The sequence below is a fragment of the Aulonocara sp. 'chitande type north' Nkhata Bay genome, linkage group LG7 (assembly GCF_057382095.1).
Source record: "Aulonocara sp. 'chitande type north' Nkhata Bay isolate Kocher_YH1m ecotype deep benthic linkage group LG7, A_spYH_male_GT1.1, whole genome shotgun sequence".
Classification (NCBI taxonomy): domain Eukaryota; kingdom Metazoa; phylum Chordata; class Actinopteri; order Cichliformes; family Cichlidae; genus Aulonocara; species Aulonocara sp. 'chitande type north' Nkhata Bay.
In genome coordinates, this window is record NC_141350.1 from 38173141 (window position 1) to 38193095 (window position 19955).

A 19955-nucleotide genomic window follows, 5' to 3' on the forward strand; every position below is an offset into this window, starting at 1 on the left:
ACAGCATCGGCCCTGCCAAATTCATCACCAAACTTGATCTCCTTAAAGGCTACTGGCAGGTGCCTCTCACTTCCAGAGCTTCAGAGATTTCTGCATTTGTCACCCCTGACCACTTCATGCAATACACAGTAATGGCCTTTGGCATGAAAAATGCCCCAGCTACCTTTCAACGTCTGATGCAGTTGGTGTTGGGAGATGTGCCCCAGTGCAATGTGTATCTAGATGATGTAGTGCTATACACAGACACGTGGGCAGATCATATGTCCCTTCTGAGGACAGTGTTTCAGCGGCTAGCCGAGGCCTCGTTGACCCTCAATCTCTCTAAGTGTGAGTTTGGTAAGGCGACTGTCACTTACCTAGGTAAGCAGGTGGGGTTTGGACAGGTCCGCCCAGTGGAGGCGAAGATTGCTGCAATCCTGGACTACCCGAGTCCAACCACCAGACGGGAACTAAGGCGTTTCCTAGGTATGACCGGATATTACCGGTGTTTCTGTAAGAACTTTTCTGTGGTCGTGACTCCGCTGACCAAACTGTGTAGCCCAAATGTGCCTTTTGAATGGTCAGTGGAGTGCCAGCATGCCTTTGAGTCGGCAAAATCTCTCCTGTGCAGCACCCCTGTGTTGGCGGCTCCTAACTTCTCTTGACCCTTTATGCTAGAGGTCGATGCCAGTGCCGCCGGAGCAGTTCTACTGCAGGATGATGAGGAGGGTGTGTGCCATCCGGTCTGTTATTTCTCTGCGAAGTTCAAACACCATCAGCTGAACTACTCTACCATAGAGAAGGAAGCCTTAGCTCTGCTTCTAGCTCTGCAGCATTTCGAAGTGTATGTGGGCTCCAGTGCTTCCCCGGTGACCGTCTTCACAGATCACAATCCCCTGGTTTTTCTGAACTGGACGTACAACCACAACCAGCGACTGATGCGCTGGGCACTCCTGGCCCAGGATTATAATCTGGTGATCATACACAAGAAAGGTACTGACAATATAGTGGCTGATGCACTCTCACGCAGCTCGCGATAAGGTGTTGTTGTTGTTGTTTTGGTAGAGCTTTAATGTAAGGGAGGGGGGGGAATGTTACATCCTGTGAGGCTGTGGGAGTGTGTGGGTGGAGTGTTTGCCCGCTCTCTCACTCTCCTCTCTCCCCAGGACACAGCTGCTTTTGATTAGCCTCGTTTGCCACCTGACTCCAGTCAGCAATCACCTCTGAGGCTATTTAAACTGGGGATGAGCTGTGAGCAGGGTGGTTTTTTCCCTCTGTGGCGCTACACGGTTTTTGTGCTAGGTTTTGAACAGACAGCCGCCTTCTGACTAGTGAGTAGATGGGCTTGTGGGCCCTGAGAGTGTCTCCCCGTGGTGAGGAGTAGAGTAGGAAGTGTGGGAAGTGCCTCCCATTTTTGTTTCTTGTCTTTTGTTGCTGCGAGTGTTTCCTTTGTTTCTTTGGCATTATTGGTAAAACGGCGTTGCCAGCTCTTTAAGTTAATGTCGTTTGTAATAAACCTATATCATTTGTAATAAAACTATATTAATACAGAACAACTCTGTCTGTTTTCCTTTTCATTCTGTTTCTGGACTCATTTGTTACTGGTCCCCTCACTCGCATGCCTAGACCCCTTCGGGGGGAACGTAACAGTAGTTTATAAAATGCAACCTACAAACTGTGGAAAACAGCTAGTTAGCTTAGCAGTAGAATAGGTGCAAAGTAAGGGTCAACAGCAACTCACTCAGACTATATTGCAAGTGTATATAATATTTTAATAGCTGACATTGTTAATGTTAGAAACTGGAAAAGAGGGAAGGTGTTCACTTACTACTGTGAGGTACGCATTAAATAAACATATAGAGAAGAGCCTTAGCTCATGAACCCCTTGCAAGCTTTCAAAGAAGACATTTTTTTTTATCACTTTCATATGTTTCCTGTGTCTCATAAATCATTCACATCAAAGTACAATTTGAAAAATGCTCCACAGGATTCATTTTATGTACCAAAAATAGTTAGAGATTTTTTTTAATCATGATTTCACCCCAGCTGTGTGCTAAATGACTCCCTTTTCTCTTTCTGATAATTTATGCTTCTCTGCAATCATTCTTACATGTTTCGTGACTTTTTATGAAAATCTTTTTCTCAAAGTTAAAAACCTCAGAGCCAGGAGCTCACTCTGGAGTACAACACTGATAAACTGCAGGGATCCTGTTTGGAACATTAGCTTTTTTTAGTGTGTGACCTCACATATAAACAAGCTTCAAATGGTCATATTTCTGTCTGAATTCCAAAGCTAGAAGATGTATCATTTTCTCCATAAAAAGAAAAGAGAAGTTTCACGGTGAAATGCTACATCAATGAGACTCATTCAAGAAAGAGACAATTTGTAGACTACAATACTTCATATACAGCCTTTTATTGCACATGTGAGTTATAGATCACTATGGGTTAAACAATGTATGATACATAAAAATTTTCTTCTCTTTCATGAGTTCCATGAAGGCTATATGTTGCTTAGCATGGAATCCCAGATCAGTGATTGGTCTCAACGTGTGTCTTTCTTAAAGGTATTTCTCTCAGGGGTGCATTTCAATAACAGCAGCCAGAAGGCTGGATGATGCATTTTCAATAGAGTGGGAACAGACTCTACTGTTAAGTGTTTAGTGGACTTCTTGTCTGGCAGTGACTGAAGTTGGTTTATCGCGGCACTTGTCAGAACAGTGGTTAAAAAAGTGCAAAATACATTCACAAGCAACATTTGTTTTGGAGCCAATTAAAAACAACAACAACAACAAAGCAAAAAAGAAAAACCCCAACAAAACAAAGTATCAAATTTGCTCAGCTGATGAGCATGAGGCAGTGATGCATAAGAACTCAACTTACAGTGGATAGCTCTTCACATAATCCAATCATAATATGCTCATCTATGAACTCGCAGCCACTTCAGTTCAATAATGATCAGCACAATAAACCAAGTATAACACAAACAAATGGGTAGTAAAAGGATGAGAAACAAGATGATTTTTGCACATTTGTTATTTGACAAGCTGATATATGCATAGGTTTCAGGCAAGTATTTCTCTCAGAAAATATCAGAGTGAACCACGTGTGGTCGGAGAGGACATGTAAAATTTCCATTTTCTGATACAAGAAAAAATTCTTACTTTAGAAAATGAGTAAGTTCTTCAGATGATGCAGCTCAGATGGAGTTTAGCATTAGGACTGCATTATTATTCTGCTGTATAAATCTCAAATCTGTGTGTCACAGGTGAAGACAGCACAAAGCAGCAATATTTAGAATCAGATCCTGACCAGTCTGCTGTTATTAAACTTAGAATTTTGTAAGTGGACGCTTTTTTCTGTGCGTGCTATGTGAAGTTTTTTATTAAAGTCAAAGGAAAGAATTTGACACAGCCAGCTGTTTGCAACAAGCTAGACTAGACACTAAAATAACAAGTATTGAGGAGCTCAGATATGGAGGATTGCATCTAAACATGAAGTGCAAAGTGCAAATGACTTTATGTATTTTTTTGGTAACAATGGTAACAACCTGATAACAACCTTCATTTAATTTACATTTTCCTGCAAATGTAAATATAAAAGGCCAGTAGAAAAATCGCTAAATTGACAAAATCTTCTCTTTTATCTTGACAGAAAAGAGCCGTGTTAGCACAAACTGTTAAAGAAAATCAACACCCAAGAATTATTTCTTTATAGTCCTCATGCTTAGTGTAGTTCAAAAGCAAAAGCAGAGGCCGAGCGCTTGATGTGTCTGCCAGGAAACTGTGGTTTGCTTCCTGTTTGGAAGCTTTGACTTTTTGAACTTTGTTTTGCTTGGTTTTCACTTGCTGATTTGTTTGATTTGAACTCACTTTTTTCACTTCAGACACTAAAAGCTACTTAGATTTAGTAAAAGATTGTGGTTTGAGCTCACAGCATTAAGTCAACACATTGAAATATGGCATTTGCCTAGTGTATCTGACAGATGTAACAGATCTGCGTGACTATTACCTAAACCTGGTCCACAGCCACTCGTGTGAAAAGACGCCCTGTGTGTAATTTGGAGAAAATGACAGATTTAATGTCCTTGCAATGAGAATGGGCTGGATAAACAATTTACTATGTAGCACATGCTGACATAGCAGTCCTGATTCAGTGCTTTTCTACTAATACCATAAAGTGTGTTAACAGATTTAAATGCCATGAGCCCGTTTCTATTACAGCTAACCTAAAGCAAAGTGTTGAAGATTTCCATAAATCTTTTAATAGTAATAAAAAAAGTCTATGGTCCTTTGTTTACCTCATTTCAAGCTATAGCTTCCATTGTATGTGGTACTGAATGCATATTCTAGGAACCGTGTAGTTTTGTGATTGAGCATTAGTATCTCAATTTTTCAAAGGTGAAAGATTATCTCACCCTGCAAGGCTGCATCATTTATTGTCAATTTAGCACTTTGTTGTAGCGTGAATAAGTAATGGTGAAGAACAACTAGTCCCTATGCATGTGTCAGTTAGGCGTACATTGACAATATACGGATGTAGCCTTGCTGTTGATCCTTGAGTAATGACCTCACATCTATGGATTCCAGGGTGGTCCTTTCATAGCCTGTTAGACACTTACACACACAAAACACACACTGAGTCTCTCACTCCGCACAGCCAGACTTTATCACACATTACTAGCAAGCATGAAGAGTGTGTCGACACACACTTGGGCACAGTGAGCATTTTGTTCTCTTCTACACACTTCCCAAACGTTCCTCTCTTGCTCTCAAACACATTTAAATTCTTGAAAAATAAGTCACTGCACTGTTCTTTGTGTTGTTCAGGAACAAAAAACGAAATTCCCCTCATTCTATGTCCTTTTTCTTACACAGTCTTGTACAATATTCAGCTATCAACTGTTGTATGCAGATACATACACAATGACAGGATCTCCTTCCACAGGCTCCGAAGGTCTGATGAAAGTGAGAGGTCACTGACACTTCCTCCACTTTCTTTTGATAATGACTTGTCTCAGGCATCTAATGCCCTGTTGATTGCTCCCTCCAGACATTTAATGGCCATAAACTGCAGACGACGACATGGGCATCTGCTGTTGTCATTGTAAATGGAGACTCGATCCCTGTGACTTTCTTTTAAATTAGTGTTGCTGCTGTCATTTAGTTGTTCCTCATAATGCCTCTTCTTATTGCTGACTGACTGCCTTACATGAGCAATGATTAAAATCTTAATAATTAGATGCAGGAATGATACTGTCACTTCTTTAAGAAAAAAACCCAAAAAACTTCCACAGACACCAAAAGGAAATAACACACCCATTACAAACAGGAAAGGGGGGAGTATTGCAAATTTAGCAGTTTGCTTCAAAAACAGATGTGTTCTTTATTTTCACATGTCCTAATAACACTCTTTTGCAATGAGGCCATACAGCTTTCTATTTAACCCTCTGGGGTCCAGGGTAAAATTAGCTGTTTTTGACTACTTTTGATTTGACCTCTACATTTCACCTTTTAAAACTGTTTATCTTGCCTTGTTTGGTATCATTCTTTTCAGCACAACCTCACATATCTGAATTTGGAGTTATGGTTTCATTTTGACATAATGTATTAGCACAATTGATCTGAATTCAGACAAAAAACTTAAAATCAGAGTAGAAAAAAGTTATATTTCTTACTGTAAGAACCAAAAATATGTTTAACGAATCATTTTCAAAACTTGAAATGCAAATACAAATTGTACATTTTTTAAAATTGGTCATGTGATTTTGATGCCCTGGCGCATCCGTGGACCCCAGAGGGTTAAATGAATCCTGGTTTTAAAAAACTCAAACAATGCAGTTTCCTTACAGGGCTGGACACTGCACATTACTACACTGAAAATGATTTGCTCGCTGGCCTCAGTATACTATAAACCTCTGCAAGTCATCTTCTGTTGTCAGTCCTTTTAAAATGTTAGTCCTTGAATGATTTCCTTATATTATTTATTTTAAAATTTTTATATTTTAATTTTTGTATGGAAGAACTATGCAGGTTAATTAAAAAACCCTCTTTATTAACAATAATATATTTATTTAAAGAGTGCTTTCCATCATAGTCCTTTAGAAAGCACAGACCAGAGCTAACAGAGCTAACTACAACTTAATCTAAGCTGGCAGCAGTGAATGTAAAGAGTAGTAAAACTGGAAAACTTGTAATCTATACTGTCATTGTTGTGTATTTGGAACTCCTTAAATAAGCCATATGTAGTGCACTGACCAGGCTCTGTCCATGACTGCGCTGCAGCAAACAAGCACTGCACTATAGTAATCATGAATGAATGGCTCTACCTTGCTAAGGGGCAAAACAAATCCTGTTTTTTATGGCTTTTTCGACTTTCAAGAAGAATGTTATGCAGATATAAAGTCTGCTCTTGCATAAATAGGAAACCAATTAAGAGAGGCAAAGCGCAGAAGTATAATGATCATATTTAGATGAACCAGTAAGAATGCAAGCTGCTGCATTCTAAACCACGTTCAGACCTCTAACATACCTCTTCTTTGGGTATCCTAATAGTAAAGCAATACAATAATCCAAACTAGATGCACAAAGGCATAAAATAGAACCTCATCATATTTGAACAACAAAATATGTCTGATTTTAGCAAAACTTCTCAGGTGAAAGAAAGCCATTTGAATGAATAAAAAGGGTTTTCTTAAACAATAAATAAATAAAAATAAATAAATGCTTTCTGTCCATCCATGTTTTAGTTCAGTAATACTTAAATTTTAAAACCATCTTTTCACCAAAATTAACAGGCATATCAATTTCCTCCAGAAATTGGTGTAAATAATTGTAGATCATCAGCATAACAATGGAAGACAATCTCAAAGGACCTAGTGAGTTTACATATTGGTGGTTAATGTAGTGAAAACAGCTGTGAACCAAGGTCCAAGGGTTCCATAATTAATCAGTTGCCAAAGAGTTTCATAAGTCTCTCCACGAGTGTATTAAATGAGCTGTATTAACACAGGGAATGATCGTTGCTTACACATAGACAAAACCATTAAAAAAAGCAAAACAAAACATTGGTAAATAAGCATGTCTGAAAAAGGAGGCCCTACTTTCCAACGCTGTCTGGGTAGTGTTTGGAAATTAAGAAGCAGATACATCCCGTAGGCCTGGAACAGTCCAGTACTAGCTATAATCCAATACTGCTAATACAATGTACCACTGCTATTTTAGTAAACAAAATAACATTTTACTGGTGCTTCAGGCAAATATGGCTGCAGCTGGAGTTCTTTTTTGGTCTTTAAGAAAATAAAGATAAATAAATAAAATGAAATCTAAATATCCAGAAAAGTATTTTCTTTAACTGGTTTCAACTTTAAGCAAACAGCTTTAAGTTGCCATTGGTGCACTGCAACGTCTAATACACACCTAAGCAATGTACGTATATCACACACTGCTCATTTTGCTGCCGTCATTCTGCTGTTTATACCAAACTTATACTTTAACGCATGAGTCACTATGGAACAATTGCACAGTCTTGAGAAAATTATTGGTTAGACCTGCAGGTTTTCGCTCTCCATTATATAACATTCAGAAAAGCAAATTACCAAGTTGAGTTGCAGAATTTGAACAAATAGCTTTGGCAAGCTTAAGTTTTCAATGCTTTCAACATTGCTTCATTTCCCAGGATGATTTTTGATTGTTCATGTGACTATTTTAGAGGTGAAGGTTGTAATAATTTTTTTTCTCCCAAAATTGCAAGTTAGCTAAGGAGGGGGGGCTTCATGTTTGCACTTTCATGAAGGGTTTCAAATAATTTGGATGATTACAGAAGAAGATGAAGAAAGGAAAATTTAAAAGAAAGACAAAAAAGAAAACACCGGCCTTTGACCCAAAACTTCCAATACTTGTTATTTCAGTCATTGTCCCCTCATTTTTCACCAGTCCTCCTTGTGTCTGTATCTCTAGGACACACACACAAACAGACTACTCATGCCCTGAGGTCCTGTTTCCGGTCTTAGGTGCATGAGAGACACTAGCCAGCATCCGTGTGGGACTTGAGCTTTATTACAAACACATATACTCATGTGAGTAGTGATTGTGTGTGTGTGTGTGTGTGTGTGTGTGTGTGTGTGTGTGTGTGTGTGGGAGAGAGAGAGAAAGAGAGAGAGATGATGCTGTTGTTTCTACTTATTTTCTCAGTAAATGGTAAAATGGTAAATGGCCTGTATTTGTATAGTGCTATACTTAGTCCTTAAGGACCCAAAGCGCTTTACACTACATTCAGTCATCCACCCATTCACACACACATTCACTCAGTCTCCTCCTCATGCATCTTTTAAGCATAAATACTAGTTAACCTCAACCAGATGAAAAAAAAAGGCAAGCCTGCAGGCACAAAAAACGCAGCACCTTTGTGTAATGTTTCTGTAAACTTGTAAACTTCTGTGACTTGTAGGCAACACAAGCTTCATTTTACACATGGTTGTATATTGGACAGTGTATGTTTTCTATGAGATAATAGTGACTGCTATAGATGACAACTAACATGGAGCATGCTTATGATATAGATTAATATACTAGATTGCTTCACATCAAAATTGTAATGAATAGGCCCAGATTCTCACATTTAAAGCACACAAAGGCGTTTTGATCACACTGCATCTACTGTTTTGTAACAATTTCTAGCAAAACCTCTGTAAGTATCAGCCTGTCAAGATAAAATCTGAGAAAAGGATTCACGTTTCACTCACACAGCACTGCAATCAGATAATCAGATAAGCTGAAATACTCACATATGCTTTTGAACATTCAGTGGAAGTGTTTCTTTGTTTAGTTTAATGCTCCTTCTGTGATGATTTAACATCACAGGTGTGATTTACACGAGGTGATCAAGTAAAGGAAACAATAAAAATGTTAAACAGCACTGACTTCATAATGCAGATTTTAATTTGAGGTGGTGCATGTTGTCTCAGTTCCATGGATCTGAAAAATAAACCTCCCTTTTGAAATTAAATCTATGGTATTCAAATATACATCAAAAGACTGTGTTCTATGAAAATTTTATGTATTCCATGTCTTTTCTCATTTTAGTAAACACCACTACAACCATGGATGAGGAACAATGCTACTATAATGAGAGCATCACCTTTTTCTACAACCGCAGCGACAAGCCTCTTGCTAACGACTGGGACACCTACAGCCGGTTGGTGATGGGCCTTGGCATCACTGTGTGCATTTTCATCATGCTCGCCAACCTTCTGGTAATGATCGCCATCTACGTCAACAGGAGATTCCACTTCCCCATTTACTACCTGATGGCCAACCTCGCAGCTGCTGACTTCTTTGCTGGATTGGCGTACTTCTACTTGATGTTCAACACGGGACCAAACACAAAGCGTCTGACTGTTTCGACATGGCTGCTGCGTCAGGGCTTGATTGACACCAGTCTTACTGCATCTGTAGCCAACCTGCTTGCCATCGCCATTGAACGCCACATCACCGTGTTCCGCATGCAGTTACACACACGCATGAGCAACCGGCGCGTGGTGGTTGTGATTGTCATTATCTGGACTATGTCCATAGTCATGGGGGCGATACCCAGCGTAGGTTGGAACTGTATCTGTAGCATTAAGTCTTGCTCCAACATGGCACCTCTCTACAGCAACTCTTACTTGGTCTTCTGGGCAGTGTTTAATCTTGTGACTTTTGTTGTCATGGTGACACTATATGCCCACATCTTTGTGTATGTGAGGCAGAGAACCATGAGGATGTCACGGCACAGCTCTGGACCACGACGCAACCGAGATACCATGATGTCTCTTCTGAAGACTGTGGTCATTGTGTTGGGTAAGAGCATTCACTTTCAGTCTACGTACTGTAGCTGTTGATCTCTTGATAGTCACTAACCTAGACTTTCTAGCAGGATGCCACTGCCTATATATGTATTTGTCTTTGTAGCAATGACCCAACATTTGAAGTCGCCAGCAGCAGCAAAACGATGCATGTGTTAATTAGTTTAACTATGAGGCTGTTACATTCAACACTGAATCCAAGCACAATGTCCTCCTAGCACTACTGCAGACCTCATATATAGTAAATCATATTGGTCAGTGGTGCTCCCCATGATCATTATTAAAAGGCTCAGGTTTTTAGTTATGAAGTCACCTTTAAACTTATGATTGCAAATAGCCAAATGAGTATGAAAATAATTAAATATATGCAAGCAAAAATATATAAACATAGTGGTTTGAATAATGTGGTTTTGTTGATTTAAAGTATAGTAAATTATGTCTCTTTTAGAAGATGCATATATCAAGTACCAAGGCCCATGTCCATGCAAGTGCCTTTAAGGCTTTACGCTTCACAATAATTGTGCACAAAACAAAAGAACTTTTCTGGTAGTCTGTAAACAACAGCATCTGTACTACCAACAGAATATGAGGAATTTAGATTAATCCCACATCCCATCTTTTATAGTTCTGAAGAAATTTTCTAGTGCTAGCATGTCCTGTTTTCTTGGTAAGAATTGTGAAATACCCTCAATTACTCTCCAGCTGTACTTTCATTTTCACCTATAAAGAACACTAACGGATGTCTGAGGTATATAGGCTGTGCATAAAAAAAAACAGATTACAGTTCTCACAGATACAGCTGGCCTCAGTCCAGCTTTCCAAACTAAAACTAAAAACACAGTTGCAATGAACAGCAGCAGTTTTTGGTTTTTTTTACTGTAGTGCTGCAGTGTGGTCAACTTTTTTGGTGTCTGTTTATACGCTGCAGATGTAACTCTGCCTGTTTAACCTATCACCCAAGCTGCGTGTGAAGTCTTGACAGTTTTATGTGTGAGCATTAAGCAGAGATATGTTTCACACTTTGCAGGACTCTGTAATAATCAGACTCTACTCCTTCTTCTTCTTCTTTTTTCATTTAAAACTAGAACAAATTAGCAGACCAGCTCAGTTATGTTTATAGTATGTTAAAAATTGTGGGGGAAAAGGCTTCTTAGTGCCTGGAAGCAGGATGTGTTGCATCCTTGACAAAACATACCACAGGATTGCAAGTGATCTCTCTCCTATGTGCTCTGCTATCTCATCCTGTTGTTGTCTTTACTCCAAACTTAACTCAAAGTAGTGGACAGGAGACTATGATCTGGAGCCTATAGTGGGCTAAAGAGGCAGAGAATGAACATCTGCTGTGTAGAGATGTTTTGTTTATTTCTTTACTTCTTTGGTAACGTATGAGGTAAACAGTTCTGAAATTAATCTGCTAGCTTTGGTGTATGTTTCCTAATGGCCATGGGGTGGAAGCTATATACCATGGTATGAATTAAATCTAACTGTCATAGTTTTCTTTGCAGATAATGTGATTTTTCTAGGAGGAAGTAGGACTAAAAAAAAAAAAAGTCAAAACAAAAAAAAAACCTTAATCTGCTTTGTCTGATTCTTCCATTGCTATAAATTATATTACATGCGTAAGCACATTTTTGCAGTAAAATATCAGTAATGAATATACAACAAAAAAAACAACAACTTTTTTTTAACAATAGAAACCAGCATTATTGCTGTCTTTATCTATTGTCTAATGGATAAATAAAAATGTCAATTCTCTGGTGTCGTTACAACTATCCTACAGCTCCTTTTTTCTATTCAGGAATACAGGAAAAAATGAAAAGCTAAGTGGATGTAAGAACATTCGAATAACTGACTTCATATGAACTTTAATGATGTTAATGCAAGGTTGCATAGCTATTTGCAAAAGACTCACTCTATAAATCTAGGTAGAAAACAGGTTTTATAATCACATAACAATAGTAAGCATTAGGATTCAGGAATTAACATTAAGAAACAAAGTTACAGTCATTTAGCTTCATGTATTTCGGACTAGAGATGACTGTTCTTTACCAAAAATAGAAAAATAGCTTTATGTTTTTACAGTTTCTTTTCAGTTTAATCAGTAAATCATTAGCATCAATTTGAAATATTGTTTTAAAATTTTAGAACAAGCCACATTTATTCTTCTCCACTCAAGCCGACATGTTACTGAGAAAGTAAGTCTTTTGAGTGAGGGTGTGATCTGTTTTGGTTTAGTCTAAATGACGTCATTTTGAAGCACTATCAAGAACGCTCAATTCCATGCCCCAAACCAAGTCTCTCCCTTGTATTGCTTGCCTGTTTCATTGTACATGCACTGAAAACCTTTGGACTTCTCTTACTTTTCATTAAACAAAAAAACAAATAGAAACAAATTTGTTTTTTAGCTTCCGCTGATACAGATATCAGTATGTGCCAAAAAAAAATGACTATAAAGGATTTTTCCATCTCCAGGAAAGAACATGTAAAATTCCAGTTGTTTTTAGTCGCAGCAACCAATTTTTAAACCCCAATTCTTCAAAATTAATACCACACAAAAATCTCAAATCAGGAATATGTTTAGGCTGAGCAAGAAGTGAAGCTCGGGAGCAATCCTAACAAATACCAGCTGACATCATCTAGCGCAGCCAATATACTTCCATGCATCCAAATGGGAATCTACCATAAGGGAAAACTCTCTAAGCTATTTCAGTGTGTGTGTGTGTGTGTGTCAGTTGTTGGCAAATGCTGGAGTGTTCTGTGAATGATTTGATTATCTTAAAGCTTATGGTGTTGTATGAGGTCACATCGTCAGACAGCATGGAGTGCCAAGCAATACCATGCCCAAACAAATGCAGATGCCATATCACAGACTGGTACTTGTCTCCAAATTACAGTGTATAAGCAGTCAGTATTTACCCCGAAGACTTATTTCAGTATCTAGATTTCAAAGGAAGGACAGAAATGAATGATTGCACACTAACAAATGTGCCCTACTCATACACAGACGTTTCTGTAATTTTCTGCTATAATGCTGGTGTATTTTCTGGCTGAGCAGAACCAATCTGTAAAAACCGCAAGCCAAACGCTCCAATCTACTGTCAGCATGGAAACACAACTGGCATGCATCTCAAAGTGTCACCTGTTTTCTGTGTGTTTGAGTTTGTATGCATCTGTGTACGTCACTTAATGCAAGAAATAATTGTAGACAATACAGTCTTTGTAATTGCTCCCTATGGCAGGATCTACGCCTTACAAATGTGATTTCAGCAGCATGGGTTGTTACTTTCAGGCAAACTTTAAACACTGCTTAACCCTTTTACATTTGAGGCCCTTTAAATTTTGTATAATATTTGATAAGGCATTTTCTTTTTCAGTGCATTCCTCAAAAGTGAATTGTAGATTTTATTTGGACTTTTTCTGGGAAAAAAGTCACACTGAGTATGTAGAAGTCTCAGAAACTCACAAAAACGCATACCGTATATCCAATATGACACACTTGACTTAGAGTTAAACAGTTAAATATACAAGGTGTTATAAATTGCTTTTAGATTGTATTCAAAATAATATAGTTTCCTTATTCTTTCAAATTAATTTTTATTTATTTCCTTTTTTGTTAAAACATATACATCTTAAACACAAAACCTGCTGCTCATTTCAAACCGGTACCTTCGTTTCATTCCCGCCTTGATGTCTGTTGTCTTCTGTATGTGTTTCTATAATACAAGTTACAATATGTCTCCAAAAAACATCTGATCCCACAAAATTTGAAAAAGATTTTCATGCTGCATTTGTTAGGGTGTCTGCATCTTCAGTTACAAGGTTAAAGGGTACATCAGTTGTTTTAGAACTAAATGACGAGAGGCTAACCATCTTCACAAACCAAACTAAGTCCAGTTGCCTTCTTATCAAGCAGCTGAGAGAACCTAAGTAGACCTTTTGATGTTGATGTTTGATTTTCTTTTTTATTCCAAGTTTATTAAAAAATAACAGATTTTAAAAAGTCTCAGTGCATAGATGAGTCACTGCTGCCAAGCAAACATCTCTGCAGATAAACAGATAGGCTATTTTTGTGTAGGTCAAGCAGGAAAGAAATGCCATTATTTCAAGGAACTCACTGTGTTTCCGGTCAAAAGCTGGTTTCTCTAACCATTAGCTCACTGTGAAACCACTACAAGACTCCATCACTGTGTACACCACAAGCATCTTTGTGGACTCTGTGCTGTGGACTCTCAGCTATTGAATGTGAACTTTAATCTAATCTTCTGTGTGGAAGCACTGATGTGGGTAAGAGGGGAATGGGAAAAGAAATCCTTCTGTGGACAAACGGGAAACTAATGGGCCCTTTTAGAAATATATATAGGGATCATGGTCATGACCACAGATAATGATTGGGTTAGCGAGACAGTTGAGACAGAATGTGAGATACAAGTAAAAGATGAAGCAGGGGATGGCTGACAAGAATACAGGTTGCAGAAAGGAAAACATGACCACGATCAGAAAGAGACGTGCAATGAAAACAAATCCCAAAAAACCAAGATAGAAAGGAAGGATAAACTCAAGATTTTAAAATTCATAAAGGGATTTTTGAAAAACAATAGATTTTAAAAAGAAAAAGAAACTGAGGAGAGCAATAAAAAATGATACAAATAGATTAATGGTAGGAAAATGAGTGAGACTCCCAGAAGATGAAAACAATAATTCAATTTGGGGTGTTTTTAAGAGCCACAGAGAATTCACATTAGTGGAAACCTAAGCTGGCATAATGAGCCTTCCAAAATAATTGAGTAATGTAAATGTAAGACAGAAGAATAGGAAGCTGTTTCTTGAATGTAATATTTTAATGGGTGTTGAATATTGGATAACTAGCATAGACATAAAATTGTAATGCAAACATGCAAGTGTAATGTTTGCACAAAAACTTTTGTTTTCTAGTGTTAGCTTAGTCTTTCTACATTGGGAGTACTTATGAGTTTAGCTTTTGAACAAAAAAAAAGAAAAGAAAAGTAGCAGGGGCGTCGTTAGCGGTAGAGTTTGTTTTAAGTATGCGTGTTTCAGGCTTACTGTAAAAAAATATCAGCCCATAAGTGCTCACTTGAAAAGTAAACACATTTAACATCTAACAATGTAGCCATCTTCTTTTCTAATTTAGTCATTATGACCATTGTAAAGAAATCGAAGTAACTGAAAAATCAACCAACACTTTACTCACTTTCACCTAGCCAGCCTAACAGTTGTCTGATTGGCTAATGTAGTCGTATTAGTCTCGCCAGTCTTTCCCAAATAAGCATAATTATTAGGCAAGTTGTATTTTTGAGGAATAATTTTATTATTGAACAACAACCATGTTCTCAATGAACCCAAAAAACTCATTAATATCAAAGCTGAATGTTTTTGGAAGTAGTTTTTAGTTTGTTTTTAGTTTTAGCTATTTTAGGGGGATATCTGTGTGTGCAGGTGACTATTACTGTGCATAATTATTAGGCAACTTAACAAAAAACAAATATATACCCATTTCAATTATTTTTTTTTACCAGTGAAACCAATATAACATCTCCACATTCACAAATATACATTTCTGACATTCAAAAACAAAACAAAAACAAATCAGCGACCAATATAGCCACCTTTCTTTGCAAGGACACTCAAAAGCCTGCCATCCATGGATTCTGTCAGTGTTTTGATCTGTTCACCATCAACATTGCGTGCAGCAGCAACCACAGCCTCCCAGACACTGTTCAGAGAGGTGTACTGTTTTCCCTCCTTGTAAATCTCACATTTGATGATGGACCACAGGTTCTCAATGGGGTTCAGATCAGGTGAACAAGGAGGCCATGTCATTAGTTTTTCTTCTTTTATACCCTTTCTTGCCAGCCACGCTGTGGAGTACTTGGACGCGTGTGATGGAGCATTGTCCTGCATGAAAATCATGTTTTTCTTGAAGGATGCAGACTTCTTCCTGTACCACTGCTTGAAGAAGGTGTCTTCCAGAAACTGGCAGTAGGACTGGGAGTTGAGCTTGACTCCATCCTCAACCCGAAAAGGCCCCACAAGCTCATCTTTGATGATACCAGCCCAAACCAGTACTCCATCTCCACCTTGCTGGCGTCTGAGTCGGACTGGAGCTCTCTGCCCTTTACCAATCCAGCCACGGGCCCATCCATCTGGCCCATCAAGACTCCCTCTCATTTCATCAGTCCATAAAACCTTAGAAAAATCAGTCTTGAGATATTTCTTGGCCCAGTCTTGACGTTTCAGCTTGTGTGTCTTGTTCAAGGATGGAATAAAGTTTTGTGATATTTTCAACATTGTCAAAATATTTAACCCATCTGTCTTTGTGCCATGTATAATTAAGTAAGTGAGTGTTTGCATGTGTTTGTGTCTGCACATGTGAGTGTTTATCTACCCTCAGTTCTGCATGTGTGTTTTGCGTGCATGTGTCTTTGTGGGAGTGCAGGATTCACTGCCATAATCTGGCCTCTATTATTTCCTTATTTTTGTTCCCATAGACCAAAGATACTTAATTAGAATTTAAGGAGGTCTGGATAGAGAAAGTTTCCTCAAACAATAGTCCACAATATGCTAAAGTTCCTTATAGATTATAATTCAATGCAGTATATTACAAATAGCCTAACACTTGTCTGTAAACAGGCAACAACTGGCTGTGAAGCAAAAGAAAGAAATTACAATTCACCATTGTTGAATTAGTGTTTCCTATTTATTTTCAATGAACTGGACGGTACTTTCATAATAAAATGTTCTTTTTGCAAGTAAAGCAAGCAAGGTTTACATTCAAAATTTAAAAATAGCTTTTCAAGAAGTTGTCTTTAAATAAAGGGCTTATTTAAAGAAAAAAAACATGAAAAAGTGTAGTTTGAGTTTCCCCTTTTCTTCTATCTATCAGGATTAAAATAACCCTACCATAAATACGACAAAGGTTGCACAGAGTAAAATAGAAATGGTGTGATAAATATGTAGTATAGGTATGGGTGCATAAAGAAATGCATCTGTGGTCCACCTATTCGTTACCTAGGCCATAGACCCATGTTCTTTTTCTAATAAAAGATTATTTCTGTAAGGAAAAAAAACAGAGGATAAAAGTTGTGGAAAATAATGGAAAAGTAAAAAACATGTACCATACTTACCATTCATGCCATTACATTGCCATGTGAGCATTAAGAAAAGTCTTAAGATAAGAAAGAGAGCATGGTGGTGGTTAAAAAACTGTTGCTGTATCTTACACTTGGATAAAGCAATACATATTAATATTAGCAGTTCATACTATAGGATAGGATAGTCCTAAGTAAACATTTATACAAATGCATCATGCAAAATTTCTTTTAAGTAACTAAATGATAATCTGAGAAACTGCATAGTTAGAGAGTGTACAGGAACAACCTCTCATACATAACTCTGTACTTTATTAGGCTCACCTAGGACGTACGAGGGTGGATTCCCTTTTCCCCTTAGTACCGAATTAATTGGTGGCATAGATTCAACAAGACGACTGAAGCATTCCTCAGAGATTTTGTTCTACATTCATGTGACAGCATCACACAGTTGCTGCTTATTTGTCAGCTTCACATCCATGAAGCATATCTCCCATTCCACCACATCCAAATGGTGCTCCTTTGGATTGGGGTCTGGTGATAGTGGAGCCCATTCGAACTGTCATGTTCAGGAAACCAGTGTGAGATAGTGAGAGATTGGTGACATGGTGTGTTATCTTGCTGGAAGCAGAAATCAGGAGATTTGGATATTGTGGTCACAAATGCATAGATAAGGTCAGCAAGAATACTGAGGTAGGCTGTGGTGCTTAGATAATGTCCATTTGGTCCTACTGGGTCCAAAATGTGCCAAGAAAACAGTCTCCACATTATAATATCACCAGCATCAGCCTGAAGTGTTGATATTACGCATAGATGGATGTTGTTTACTCCACATTCTGACCTCACTGTCTAAATGCCTTCAGAAATTGATACTATTAAATTCGGTTCTTTCGGATTCTTTATGGCCAAAAGGACAAGGCTCAAAGTAGTCTTTTTACTTTAAAAATGATCTTTAATTAACATATCCTGGATATGGAGACCTTTGCACACAACACACACCCCAAGGTCTGAAGCACAAACGGAAGCCTAGGTATTTATATACTTGCTCTCTAGTGTGCATCGAACAGCCTAATTGGTTTCACTTTCACTTGATTCTAGCTGCAAAAGCATGCAATTTCCTGTCAGGACTTTTGGCACAGAGTGTACTCAGAGTTAGGCCTTTCTTATATAAAGCAATGTAATCAGCATATAAACATTTGAGATGATAAATTTAAACCTCAACAATACTCATTGGACCAGGCAACGTTCTTCCAATCCTTTGGCGTCCAACTTTGGTGAATGTGTGTGAATTGTAGCATCAGTTTCCTCGTCTTAGTTGACAGGCTTCTAAGTTCGCCATGTTTTGCATCCTGAGGTGCTCTCCTGTATACCTGGGTTCTAATTAGAGATGGCACGATACCACTTTTTTATGTCCGATACCGATACCGATATCATAAATTTGGATATCTGCCGATACCGATATGAATCCGATATAGTGTTTTGTTTTGTTTTTTTTGCCTGTCCCGTTTGGCTCTTTTGCCATCAGAATTGTTGTCTAAAGGCAAAGAAAGATGCCCAACGGATTTACTTTACCAGATTGACCATCCCAGCCTTGCCGTAATGGTCCATTTGATTCACCTTTTATTGTTTATTTTATTTTCACTTACTGAATATGGGACAGACTTGACTGGGGGAAAGAAAGAGGGAAAGAGAAACAGCTGAGAAGAGGGACGGGGGAGAAGGGCAAAAACCAAAAACCAACAGAATGAGCAGAAAAAAAAAGAAGAAAAAAAGAAAAAAAATGCATATATCAATCACCTGGGTCACCTGCTGAGAAAGAAAAAAGAAAACAAGCAGAAGAGAATATATAGTGATATAGTGTTTTTTAATCAACAAAACTGTTTTTTTTTTAAATATCTTGCTGCATTTTGTATAAGTTCATACTCAAGTGTAAAACAACAACTACACTAAAGCTATTCTGTTATACCTGTATGCAAAAAAAAAAAAATTTCATAGTTCAGCAATACTGATCAATCTAATAAACCTAAACCTACACCATCCTCCCTATTCTGGTATTTTAAAGAGTACTTAGCGTAAATATTAAGCAACCTAACTAATAGGGTTCCAACTCCCAGCAACAACAAAAATAAATAAATAAAAAATAGGGAACCACCCCTCACGCTCCACCTCATGATGCTTAATCGACGTAATCAACCTTAATTTGATGCAGTATGAAAAAAAAATGCACAGAAATCAATTATTTTTCAAGAAATATTAAATAGATTCAACATCTTTCTTCAACAAAATTGCAGACTGCACAGATGGTACCTTCCCAAAGGAAAAAGTACTATAGCTTACTAGGGTATATATATTAGACTTAATAGTCACTATATACAGTAATTGACTTCTATTCATTTTACATCAAATTAAAACTTTGGGTGTAAGATTCGGATAATTATTTATTAAAAGCTAGACATTTTAAATGAGAATAAGAAAGAAAAGTATGTCTTTGTGCCCCCTTTTCCCTGTTAATGCCCTATCGGCCCCCCTGGCTAAACTTTGCTAGATCCGCCCCTGCACGGTTACCAGCCTCAGCTACGTAGAAAAAGATCCTCGAGTAGAAAGTAATATTAAATAAATTCTAACAACAGCTGATCAAGCTTAAACGTGCTGCTGCTGTTTATCTGCTGGTTTCCTCTTTCTGGTGCAAAGTGGGCCAAAAACAAACCAGAGAGACGGACTGGACAGAAAAGCCGATCAGCTGAGCATTAAGCAGTTTCATGATTGAAGTAGCAGCAAGAAGAGGCAGTCGCTCCATATATCGCTTGTTAAGCTTAACGCAGGAATGCTTTACAAACATTCAGAGATGGACTTACACACTTGCTTTACTTCTCTCGGGATAACTTTGTCGGAGATGAAATGCCGGGTTGCTAGCGAAGCTCCAAATGCTATCCAGACCACCGACAGGTCCCGCATGCCACAGCCGCTCTATCACGTGATGCATACTGCTCCGAGTGCTAACGTGTTGCAAGTTTTGTGAGGTGCTT

General features: G+C 38.0%; 1 protein-coding gene across 1 annotated transcript in view; it reads left to right on the plus strand.

Moving 5' to 3' along the window:
• Positions 1–19955, plus strand: part of lpar1 (lysophosphatidic acid receptor 1) — a 42607-nt gene that overhangs the window by 13856 nt on the left and 8796 nt on the right. The window contains exon 2 of the mRNA XM_086300289.1: positions 9063–9818. Within this exon, the coding sequence (XP_086156415.1) occupies positions 9080–9818 (739 nt within the window). The 5' untranslated portion in view covers positions 9063–9079. The remainder of the gene's footprint in view (positions 1–9062; positions 9819–19955) is intronic.